General features: G+C 37.7%; 1 protein-coding gene across 1 annotated transcript in view; it reads right to left on the bottom strand.

Moving 5' to 3' along the window:
- The window catches only part of TRDN (triadin), a 230,491-nt gene that overhangs the window by 65,442 nt on the left and 151,633 nt on the right, over positions 1-13,416 (bottom strand). The window contains 4 exon segments of the mRNA XM_064447367.1: positions 1,186-1,236; positions 1,726-1,776; positions 4,727-4,750; positions 7,865-7,912. Of these exon segments, the coding sequence (XP_064303437.1) occupies positions 1,186-1,236; positions 1,726-1,776; positions 4,727-4,750; positions 7,865-7,912 (174 nt within the window).

Raw genomic sequence — 13,416 nt, 5'->3', positions numbered from 1 at the left:
AGGAGGGGGCAGAGCTGTCACTGAAATGCCTCTTCTAATTTTTCAGCATAACCCCATCAGGGAACGACAGATTATATGCTGTCTGGGGAGGGGGACCATGGGACCCCAGGAGAGTTTGCATATATAGTTCTGTTCCAGACAACTAAGCTCATGTAAATGGGCATGTGTACTTTAGGAGTAGAATACAAATAGAAGAACAATATGTGAACCACTTTTGCAGATTATTATAATTTAATTTGTGCATAAAGAAGTGATTAACTAGTGATTGCCCAGTTAAACAACAGTGAGTGAATGAACACAGCTTCAAGGATTTTGGAAATATGTCTATCAATAAGATTATTCCTCCTTTTGTTCTAGATTTTTTTTCATCTTTCCATAGTGCTTGAACTAAACTCTTCATTCAGTTCTTTGTTTGAAATAGCATATAATGACTATAATTTAGAATAAATATTAATATGTCTATCTATATGGTAGAACTTTTTATTCTGAAGAATCTAAAGAACATGTTAAATAAGACTTATCCGTAAATCACTTCTCCTTTCAAATACGGCTATCTCTAGAAAGGAGGGCAGCAATAAGATGGGTAAAAGGCACCCAGCAAAATGAAAGAAAATTCAGCTGAGTGTTCATCTACTTTGACCAAATTAAAAAAGGCATGGGAACTGTTTAATAAAAAATAAAGAATAAAAGAAAGATTCAGAACAACTCTGATGTTGCAGGTGGTTGACTGGATGAGGCTATGGGGGTATTAATTATAGCTTTTACAAACCCTGGAAAGCACATTACCCAGTCAGATGCTCATAAACTTTACTTCATCGCTGTTATGTCCACAGATTCATGCAAGTCTTCCATCCAGACTTTGTTAACTGGCTTCTGTTAAACTCTTTGCATTGTTCAGAAGAAAAAGGTCTTAGTAAAGTTCTTAACCATTACTCGGAGTGGTTTTGTGACACTTATTTAATTAATTTTGAGATTTCTGAACATTAATTGGCTCACCATAGTCTACTTACATCCTTCCCCCCCTTTTTTTCATGCTATAAATCCTGTACAATATTTTAACCAATTAAATGTTGATTGGTTAAAATTTATAATGGAAAAGAGATATAATTATTATTTTAAAATTAATATCTTCATTCTACTTTGTGTGGTTTTCAACAAGTTTTATATTCCATTGTGTATTCTTACCTTTATCTTTTAAAGCTGTAGGATTCTTTCCTTCCTTTTCTTTAGCATGGTCTGTAAAAAATAATTTATTAATCTTCAAGCTAGAGTGATAAAAGGTTAACATCTAATACCTATGGGATAATGACTGATTGAATAATTGGCGGATTCTAACTGAGCCATGATACCAATTAAATGCGCAGTACAAACCTGTTTTTCAGCAGTTTGCTCACAAAGTGAAACCACAAATTTTAGAATGTGATGAAAGAACAAAGATCACTCAAAACTAGTTTCGCTTTGCAGCTTGCAATAGCAAACGTTAACGATTGTCCCTAAATTCTGAGTTTGGCCTTCTAAGTTTTCATACAGATGCTTCGTATTACCAAGGCTGTGTTTGCACTTCTGATCCAGGTAGTTTTATCATAAATTTACTGGAATAGTATTATGCTCATAAATTCCTAACTAAACTATACCATAAAAACAAAAAGGCCAGTGCATTGCAAGATCTTTTTCTTGATGCACATGGATGTTAAGGTTTTATACAGTTTTGTCTTCCCGTGTTACCTTTATCTTTTATAGCAGCTGGAGATTTCATTTCTTTCTCTTTTCCAGGATCTGTAAAAGAAGTATTCACACTGATAAAGTGACAGTCAGAAGCCATAACTGAGTGAAACTTGAGATTTAATCATAAGAGAGAATGAAGCACCTAAATCATATGAGAGACTATAAATGTATATTGGAAGGAATAGTGAAAAACTGAGTGATTGGAAGAGTGGTATGAAATTCACTTGTTTCCGTTCAGAGAGTTCAGTCCACAAAATGTGTTTTATCAATTTAACTATGAAGACTATAAAATTTGCAAGCTTCAAGTTAATAAGGGATAAGGGTAGTTTTTCAACTTTCTTAACCAGAAAGGACAAAACTGACCCTTTGCTGATATTGACTCATCAAAGGTGGCTGTAGCCTACTTACTTCATCTGGGATTGTCTATTCTTGACGAGCAAGTCCAAGAGCCTCCTTATTGAAACTATTCTTTTCTAAGGGTCAGTTGTGATCAAACTGAGAGACCAACACAATAGTTACAAATAGGAGCATGGATTTGTTTTTATTCTACCTAAAGACAAGTAGTGAAGATGGCTAGGCCACACCATCCTTAATGGATACTGCACGAGGAAGGCATATACAAAGGCAAAAAGAAATATGCTCTCCTATAAAAGGCATAAGAAATAATTTGATCCAGACAGAAAACAAGAATTCTGTTTCAAAATGTGAGATCATAATTCTGGGCTGCTGAAACAAGGTCTCCAAATCTTTTCCCACCAAAATTCAAAAGGCAAATGAAACTGTTCCAAAACAAGCTAGTCAGAAGGAAGAGAGGTTTGGATTTCGAATTCTTGCATGTTAAGTGAGTGTATTAACCATCTGACTACTGGTTACATGGGTTTATACATGTTATCTTAGAAACACTAATTAGCAGGTATTTTCTGGAAAAAAAAATAAATACAATGTTCTCCATAAGATATGAAGCAAAAAAAAAAAAAAATTCTGTTGAGAAACTTGGCAGCAATTGGTGCCAGAAGGTCTTAAAGCCCTTTGTTAGAAGACCCTCTTGGCTTCTGCACAGAGGATAAGAGGTCAAGACTCCTAATGATGAGGAGGTTGTGTTTAGCAGATAGATATGAAACTTTAGGTAGCTACAGTGGGTAGCTGGAGTGATAATTGTTTACTGCCTTAAGAACACACAATTCACAAATTGTTTCTTTTGTTATAAAAGCATAGAATGTGTCCACCAGTAACTTATCATAGTATCAATAAATCTTCTTGTTCATGATTTTGTATTCGTCTCTGTGTAGGACAAGCTGAGTTCATGGGGAATTTGAATAGAAGAAATCCAGGAATAATAAAATCTTGTTTGTGGGAAGAGTAATCATCAAGTGGAAAAACTTAATTTACTCTTGACACTGAAACTCCTGTTCTGTTGGGGCTGACATCAAAGGATAAATGTTTCATTATTTTTCCCCTTCTACACTGTGCTTCTAAAAAGGCAATACTTCCAGACGATATAACTTTTAAAGGAGAGAACTTGGGAAATTATTTTGTTGAACTAGGTCAAAAGTGTGATTTTTTTCTGTAATAAAGCTCTCTCTTTCCATCCTCACTAAGTCTCAGACATCTGCTTCAGATGCTACCCCTCGTCTCCCGCTTCTGCCTTCAGGTTTTGTACTCATTAGTTCATGATTCAGCACTGATTTTCAAAGTAAAAAAATAAACAATTTACTGCAGATGTCTGTGAAGCATATACAGTGGAACTAAGTATCCCTAATATACCTAAAAAAAGTCACCACCAATTTTTAAACATTAAATTAATGATGGAAATCTGTGCTAACAGAAATAAAACTCAGTGAGAAGACTGAAAAACTTGTCCTTCTGTGCTTATGAGTTATGAAAAATTTCCAAGAGAGATTCCATGTTTGGTGAAATGGTCTCTACAAAAAAAAAAAGAGGTGAGTGGAATTTACAGACCTTTATCTTTTGTTTTGGGTTTGGTGGTTTTTTTTTTTTGTGATATACAATTCAAATAAAAATCTGTGGTTAATACAAGAACAGAAGTAACACAACTAAATACTGCACTTTTACACCTTTACCAAAATAAATTATTTAATGCACAGTATAAGCCCTTTACTTTCAGGAGCCTGCCTGTGAGAACTTAAAGTTGTTGTGCACTTCAGTAATGTTAAGAACACAGTTACCTAAACTGTTGCAGAAGATATTACCTCAATGATGCATTTTGGAAAAAAAGAACATTAAACAATTCTGAACTGAAAGCTTAAGTCATTACTTGACAAAACTGACTTCAAACAAACTTCCTTTGTTTTATCCCCAACTAAGGAAACCTTTCAGAAGGTGCTTCAGAGCCAGTTGTCATCTCCAGGAATAAAAATGGCTTATAGGATGGTGTGGAATATGATGCAGATGCTGCTGAAGAATTTAAAAAATAACCCAGGACTGACCTGGAAATAGGAAATTAAAGTATAAATAAACACCAGCCATATTCTGTAGGACTGAACTTACTGAGATCTGTTAGACAGTCTCCCATAACTTGGCAAAATGGCAACCTGTAGCACAAATCCTGTGACTAGACCCTTGTGTTACTTGCTCTGTGTTGATTTGCAGTGTTAAGCTCATCCTGACATTAGGATACATAGCTGCTGAGACCTGTAGTGAACCTAGTAGGTGTGGAGAGAATAATTTTGTGTGTAAAATGACAGATATAAACTTTATAAATAGGTTTTTCATGCTGGCATTGCACAAGTCTGTTTTGTGAAGGAAGGATATACAGTATTGGGATGAAACTTCTTTGGCTTAAAGAGACTCAGATTTCTCAAAATATCCATTATTACTATTATTAGCTTTGTTGTATCAGTTCTAGTCTGTCTAATCAACCATAATTTACAATTCTGAGTAGCAGCAGCAGGAGCTTTTATACAATATTTTTTTTTCATTTAGAGATCTGACATTGCTTTATCTGCTATAGAGAGAAGCAAAACGTAAAGCTATAGCTTACTTCCTTGTTTCGTCTTTGGTTTATCTGAGGAAAGAGAAAAGAAAGGAAGCAAAAGCGAGAAAAGAAAAAGGAAATGTTAGAATATATGTTCACATAGGAAATTATTTTTAACACAATCAGCTAATGAAAATGCATTTAAATATATGTTGTCCCTAAGTACTTAATCATATCTTGAAGGTGATTTCCACTCCATTGTTGCTTGACAGTGTATGTGAAAAAATTTCATGGTTCCCACCTAGTACCTTGCAGTCACACAACCAGAGGATAAAAAACCCCCAGTCTCCTATGACCTGCTTTAACCAATGGCAATTAACTCCTTTGCTAGTACTATTGGGTATCACAAGAAAAAATATTTGCCTTTTCCTTACTTCTTTTAAGTATTAATTCTCATTTACCTTAATAACTGGCAGTAACTCCTTGGAAACTGTCTGACGCTTGCTTGTGTCATTTTTCAAACAAATAGGGCAAAGTGTTAAAGCACTGCCCTTTTTCCAGACACTCCTGCCATTGTGCTGCTTTCTTGCTCTCCTTTTAACAGTTGAAAATGTTACTTGCGAATTTGCTTTACTACTAATAAAAAACTTGCAAACAGAAATCTTGTTACAACATTTTAGCCCATTCCCAGACCATAGGGATTTGAGATCAAAGCTGCAATAGCATGTTTGATCACTAAAACCTTCAGGTTTGAAACAATGAAGCTATGGCCTGATTGCTAAACAGAGTGCCAACACTCAAAATTTTTCTACAGGTCTCCTTATATTTAGTGTTTTTCTTAAATTACAAATCTTAGTTTTGACCAGGTCAGTCTGTCAACTTTTTGACCTGTATCCTGGTATACAATAGCTAGCAGAGGAAATTATTTAATTTCTCATTCTAAAAGGCTCAAAAATCCCTTTCAGTTTAAAAACTATTTCCTGGTGCATTCAGACTTTCCTGATTAAGAGAGTCCTCACTTTTCCTCAGAGCTTCCAGATACCTGGGATCAGTGAATTAGGTACAGTTTTTTCTTCACTCAAAGCATAACTCAGAGCTGCTTCCATCATCTTATCTTTTTACTCTTCCATGAGAAATATAAGTACATGCTAATATTTAAAAATCCTCCTGAAAGTGTTTTTGGCTCACTTGTCTTTGAGTGATCAATATGTTGGCAGTAGCTCTGTACATATAGGGTGCAGAGATGAGAAGAAGATGCAGCTGCTGTCTCAAAGTGTTTATGTTCATTTCTGTGCAGCAGAGGAACTGAGCTGCTGCCGCCAGTGCTTAGAAGAATCTGCAGAAATAGTTGTGATAGACATTATGCATTGCTTTTATTCCTCTGCCTTGCAAAAGCTCGATGGCTGCTGGCATGGGGAGATAGTGCTGCTGCTGTTGTCTGCTGTCATGGGAAATGGTTTGCCCCCCTTTAGAGTTCCCTGGGGATCACAACCAATGGTTTAGAAATCCCTGCTCAATGCCAACCATGTGAAACTCTGGTTTGTACTGCTCAGTCTGTGCTCTTTATGGCACAGTTAAAATATTTTGCAGGTAAAGTCCCATCTAATGGTGGCGCATTGTAGAAGGGATAAATTTTAGAGCAAACACCACCTTACTGCTGCCTGAGATAGCCAAACAAAGGGAAGTGTGCAGATGGCTGGGGAAGCACTTGTACGGCAATGGAAAATAGTGTGGAGATACCCAGACTAACAATGACTGAAATCTAGGCCAAGGCCCACCTAATTATAACATTTTCCATGACAACTAACAAGCAGCTGACAGCTGCTGCAGGGTGCCTACACTGGTTTGAGTAACGCTGAGTAAAGCTGAAGGTGAGAAACTGGAGAAAAGAAGGGGTAATAGCTCAGCTGACCAAAGCTACATTAGTAAATATGTCTTATAACTTATTCTAAAGGTTACTGGCAAATTTGGAAAAACTCCAATATGACAAGACCAAAAATGCCAAATTCATCATCAGGGCTCTAATTGCCACTTTGATAATAAAATATAATATATTATTATACTATAAATATATAAATTATATATTAATATAGAAACATACTGTATATTAAATACATATAAATTTATTTAAAACAATATTTTATTGTAATTATAATATGTTAATATAACTCCTTATTTTATTGAAATATAAAAATCACCTTGGTAGACAGTTAGTAACAAAACGCAATAGATTAAGATGTGTATCACATAAAGGAAGCCAGGGCTGATAAGCTTTGGCTATCTACACCAGTGTTTTAGCACTGGTGCTAAAATGCTTTTTTCCATACTAAATCTAAATGCTTTTCGCCATACAAACCTAAAAAGCTATGGATTGCTTTTATCAAGTGTACAAGAAGCAAGTATGCAGGATATAAAGTTGAAAGTAATAACAGTAATAATTATAAGTCTGTATAATGGGAAAACGCACATCTTTATCCAGATGCTTTAAGGGTCCAATCTGATTCTTTTTATGTTCACCATCATCACTCAGTGGTTTGAGTTTCGCTTTAGCGTGGTGTACACTGTCCCTTGGTGTTCCTGCTCTGGTTGGCTTGGTAAACTGTGCGGACTCTGTGACCTCCTGAACTATGTGCCATCAACATGTGTGGTTCTTGTATCCTTTCTTCTTCTGGTGTTCCCACTCCCAGACATTCCCATTCATGCCTTATCCATATCAGTCCTAAAATTTTTGCTAGAAACTTCTACTGATTTCAAAAGCTTTTGAGTTTCACTGCAGTGGACCTTCTGGGCTCTTCATGGGACTAAGGTTTCATTTGGTTAGCTCAGCTGACTTTAGGGGACCTCTGCCTCTTTACCTCATTGCAAGTCTCTCTCTAAGACTGAAGAGTAAAGGCTGATCCCTGCCCAGGCAGGAAAGGGCAGGAGGCCTCTCACAGGATCTGTGGGACACTAAAGTCCCAGCACAGGACCTTTAAGCTGAAGCAGACAGTCTGATCACCTTAAGCTTTTGTGGAAGTGGCATGAAGCCAGTTTCCTGGTGGAAATTCCCTGTTGCTCTGATAAACACATCAGAGCCCTGGCAAATACTAGCAGAGCAATGGATTTAAAGGTTGCTGTCACCCACCTGTCTGAATCTGAAGTTTTTGTTTCTATGCCGTTGTCTTTTAAAAGAGAAAATGCCAACATGCATTGTTTTCTTTTTACCTTGCTCTGCTGCCTTCATTGCTTTTCCTTCCTTCTTTTCAGGTACTGCTGCAAAACAAAGACAAGGTTTAAGTAAGATTTCTAGTCAGAAGTGTTGCTCCAACAGACAAAGCTTTTCTTAAATACTTATAAATTCCTTTGAGGCAGATGATTTCAAAGATTTGCAACCATGAGATATCTTCACCCTCTCCCCCCCAGACCCCCCCCAGTATATGACTACATAATAAGTACTTTTTACCTAGAGAAAAAGCAAACAGGGAAATTTTTTTCCATCAGGAGATAAATAGCAGCATTGTCTTCTAGATCTCAGGTGCAACAGGGGCTAAACTGCAGTGCATATCACATAACGGAGGAGATAGCAAAGCAAGTAGGTGTCTGCCAGCCATGTGAGGGTTCCCCACATGGTGTGGTTTTCTGTCTGCACCAGCAGAAATGTCCACTCTGCATCCCTGACACAGCAAAATACCTCCCAATTAATCTTAAGCATGTACTTAGTCCCAATGAGGATAGTGGGCCACAGTCAGAATATATGTTACAGACGCCTAACTTGGTCCTTGTGAATACTGCAATTTCTGCGTGGAAGAGAGAAGAGTGAACCAAATCACTTGTGCAGCAGACTGCTAGACCTTTACTGATGCCAGGGGAAGCATTTGTAGCAGCCCAGGTCAGGATGTCTGGATATATCCAAGTAATTATTTGCAAGCTTTAGCTTGAACTGTTCCTAAATTGATTCGCACAGCTTGAGAGACAAGGGACAGTTCATGGCTCCACACTAAGGGTTAAATTATCTAAGAGGAGGAGCTGCAGGAAGGAATCCCTTCATACTTTGCTCTTCTAGGAAAGTTACATAAATGTGGGTATCTTTTATAGTTTCTGACAATTTACATGACAGGTTTGGCAATGTACAAGATTTACTGTAGACTACTGAATATATTTAGGACAACATATATATATATTTTCTCATTAAATTGAATTATTCAGAGTTAAGTCTTGAAAATATGTAGACTTTTTTTTAGCTGTAAATTGCACTGCCAAGACTCCACTTTTGTAAAACCAAGCTTTGGTAGCCATAATTTATAAATATTATGCTGAATAAGAAGCATTGCTTTAATTTAAAATGGTATCCTGTTACAGTGTTTGAGACAAAAAAATGTGGCATTAAGAAAACAAGCTTCAATGTCATTGCCTTGTTTAAAACTAGCATAAAGAATAAACCAGCATACATGGCAGGATGTGAAGTGGACGGTGAAAATTAATTTATATCAAATGACTGGTAAGTGTAGAAATGTCTTTGCAACTACAGAGTTATCAGCACATAACGTCCTCTCAGCTTGTTATTTCAACCTGTCAAGCACAAAAATATTTTCAACAAAATGTCTTACTACAGCAAATCACAGCTGTAAATTAAGAACTTGGCTTTTAGAGCCAAGGTAAACACTGAGGGTCGTGTTCTGTTATTATTTATGCTGAGAAATCAGGGAATTCAAAGGGAATTCGAAGGACCTACAAAGTGCCTCTAGGTGTGCTTGGAGGGGTGTTCTTGTGGTCCTGCTGGGGCTGGGCTTGCAGCCCAGGCAGCAAGGAAACCTTCTGAAGCTGCTGGGTGTGAGGGTCCAAGAAGCCTAGCTCATTTAGCAAGCTATGGCCTGTCTGCAATGTCTGCAAGTGGGCTAGAGGCAGAAAGAAGGATCTTTTGTTCCTAGCAGGAAACCTTTCCTGAGATTCAGTGAAATGTCAGATATGCACAGATGAACTGCTTCACATTTAGTGGGATGGACCAGCTCACACACACCTGTCACTCCCTTGCCACTTGCTCTTCTTTATCCCAGGATGCTGTGAGGTGAAAGGGTGTTTGTGAGCAATCTCCACAACCTCCACGGAACAATGAAATATTTCACCCCTGCACCTCAGTTACCTCAGGTAACTTATTTTATTGAAGGTAATCTTCAGTTTGCCTGAAAATCAAGTCTAGGCTGAAAGGATGACTGACTGGATCCACAGGAAAAAGAATTTGTGTACTGCGTTTGTATCCAAGTACCTAACTTTGTATTGATGTTACTGGACATAGAGAGATCCAAAAAGGAGCAAAGTCCCTTCATATTTATTGTAGATCTCTGCTATTAACATCTGTGTTACTCAGGCCTAGATCAAGCTTCTTCAAATACATCAGCAGTAAAAGGATGACTGGGGAAACTGGGCCTGCGGCTGAATGAGGTGGGGGCCCTGGTGAGGCAGGATGCAGAGAAGGCAGACTTACTGAATGCCATCTTTGCTTCGGTCTTTACTGCTAAGGCTGGCCCTCAGGCATCCCAGCCCCCAGAGGTGAGGGAGAAAATCTGGAGAAAGGAACACTTCCCCTTGGTTGAAGATGATTGGATCAGAGATCACCTAGGCAAATTGGATCCTCGCAAATCCATGGGCCCTGATGGGACGCATCCATGTAACTAGTGTTCCCTAGGGGTCTGTACTGGGTCCAGTCCTGGTCAGTGACTTGGATGAAGGGATAGACGGTAACCTCAGCATGTTTGCTTCCCAGTTAAAGAAGGACAAGGAACTGCTTGAGCAAGTCCAGTGGAGAACTACAAAGATGATCAAGGGACAGGAGCATCTCTCTTATGAGAAAAGGCTGAGACACCTGTGTTTGTTCAGCCTGGAGAAGAGAAGACCGAGGGGGGATCTTATCAATACTTATTAATATCTGAAGGGTGGGTGTCAAGAGGATGGGATCGGACCCTTTTCAGTGGTGCCCAACGACAGGACAAGGGGCAATGGGCACAAGTTGGAACACAGGAAGTTCCACCTGAATATGAGGAAAAAATCCTTTCCTGTGTGGGTGCCAGAGCAGTGGCACAGGCTGCCCAGGGAGGCTGTGGAGTCTCCTTCCCTGGAGACATTCAAAACCCACCTGGACATGGTCCTGTGCCCCCTGCTCTGGGTGTGCCTGCTCAAGCAGGGGGGTTGGACGAGATGATCTCCAGAGGTCCCTTCCAACCCCTACCATCCTGTGATTCTGTGATCAGCAGGGCTACTTAAATCATCATAAACTAGACACCTACATGCTTAGGTGAATCTGGACTTTGTGCCCTGCCACTGAGCCAACCAACATCACAGTGTTTCGAAAATCTTGCTGAAGTGGTCAACATCTTGAAGAATAAACTTATTTTAATATGGAAAAAAAGGATCTGAAAACAGGCAACAGAAACTAGTCCCATATGCATTCCAAAGTGTATGTTTAGTATCTAAATCTGCAAAAGCAGCTATGATAAGGGTAAAATGAATTATTGGGAACTGTTGGTTTTCTCCAATGCATGTTTATCCTTTTTAGCTAACATTACAGGAGTTTTGGTTTGTTCAATTTCTGAAAACCAGCATACTGATGGAATAAAAAATAAAAGTATTTTCTGGATACTGAACTGCATCCAGTTCAGTATCTCCAGAAGAGCAATACAGCTTTCTGAGATCAGGTATTTAGAGTAATCAAATTCATGTGGTGGCGGTAGACCATGAAAGCAGTTATGATGAAGGAAGCAGCCATCCTTGAGAGGCATTGAAGCTGCTATTTAAAAATAACAACTGGTACTATTAATAGTATTCTGGCTATCAGTGTGTTCAGTAATGCCACAACGGTTCTGTGAGTGAGTGTTTGTAAAGAAGAACTTGCTGAGACAGATCAGAGCTTTAGTAACTTTTGGAAACTGTCAAGTAGCATCATCTGGATATGGCAGAGTGGTATCTGGAAGGACAAATAGGACACAGCATTATTCCTTTTGCTTTTTGAGAAGGGAGGTGTGAGCTACTTTGATGATAAAAGACCTCTCAGCATTACCAATGTAATAAGTGCTACTTTAACAGTCTGTATAAATAGAAAGCCTGCGCACATAGTATCAGAGTTTGGAATAAGAGTCCAAAAATATTTTATTTTTGTTAGAACAGGGACAAGTTTTCTGAGTAGCTCAAGATTTCATCCCTTCCACTGAGCTTTTTCAAAATTATTGCCACTTCTGAGTGGCAGCCTGAAAGATGATCTCATTGTAAAAAATTGTCCCATTGTAGGTGTTCCCAATTTGAAAAGCTGATCCTTCAGCCATATGACTTAAGTAATGTGGATGTGTTATAATGTATTATAATTTTCTCCTCAGTGGAAGAACATCAGGCATTAAAAAAAACCCCCAAAAACTAGAAAACCAAGCCAAAACCACCAAAAAATTCCTGCCTGAAATAATATAAAATAAAATGAATGCATATAAAGGTAAAAGTAAAAATTTGTCAGGGATCCATATTTTCAGTAAATTATAGTTAAAAAAAATAATGAAGTAAATGGAGTCTGGACTCCCATATGTTTTATCATTTCTTAGCAAAATTATTGACAACTTGGGGTAATGTAGATGATTTCTATAATCGTTTCTCTGATTCCATGCTAAGCTGTTTGGAATCAAATGAGAGCAAGCTTAGCAGACATTATTTTTTGCTGAAAGTAGCCAGAAGAGCGATTCATCAGTCAAATATTTTTGCAGTCTCAATAGTTGTAGACTACAATCAAATTTGAAAGAATATTTTTATCCCAAAAGAGTCAGGTTGTGTAACTAACACCCACATCAGAAGTATGCATTCCAAAATATCACTGATTTTAAAGCTATTTTGTGATTGCTTGGGGAGAAGGAAAGCTAAAAGAAATCACTCTGACTGGAGACAACACTTTACTCACTGAACCTTGAGGTCAGAGACAGGAGGTCCTCATTGTGACATCACTAATATCAAGAAATCATGAACCTAAGAAGTGTCTGTTATGATTTAGGAACTGTTCTGTTGCACGGAGAAATGAAAAAATTCCCTGCCATAGTGTCATTAGTGAACCTTTTTTGAGAAAATACAACAAACCTTCATCTGAGCTTGACAGTTTGTCCGAAGTAGAAGCTAGTGGGAATGGCCCAGACCTACTTCTATGCCAGCAGATTAATTTTTTTAATTACCAAAGAAGAGAATTTCACCAAAAGCCTCACTTGTTTTCAGAACAGGACTGTTTGCCTTCCATGAGTATGCTTAAAAATTTTAAAATTTGCCAACAGCTACTGAATATTTGAAATCATGTTGCACCCGGAGAACTGCTAAGGCTAAATGGATTAACAGAAGAAAAATGGGAAAAAAGTAAATAAAGAGCAGGAATAAAGAACAAACAAATACAGACTGAAAAGTAACGGGCTTTGTTCAGACTTAGTGAAAGCTATAGCTATTAAAGACTACTAGAATTTGTCTGTCACTGTAAAAATTTATAGTTAGAAGAAAACATCATTCCTTTGTGATTCTTACTAAGAGGTAGAAGGAACAACTGTAACATTTTAATATAAATATAATTTTTCCCCTGCAGTAGAGGCAATGTTTGCATTTCAAAATTAGCAACTTAAAGTTAAATTTCGATCACTTGTTAACAAGTAATTTTTCAGAAATTAACAATTACTCCAGAGCTAACGTCAGCTATTTCTCTTTAATGGGTTTTGGTGGCTGATTAAAACAAAATTGTTATTTACTTAAATAATGGTGCATTTCAGGTTCAA

This window comes from Phalacrocorax carbo, chromosome 3 (assembly GCF_963921805.1).
Source record: "Phalacrocorax carbo chromosome 3, bPhaCar2.1, whole genome shotgun sequence".
Taxonomy (NCBI): Eukaryota; Metazoa; Chordata; class Aves; order Suliformes; family Phalacrocoracidae; genus Phalacrocorax; species Phalacrocorax carbo.
Note: the sequence above shows the minus strand (reverse complement) of the source record. Positions and strands in the feature narration are given on the sequence as shown.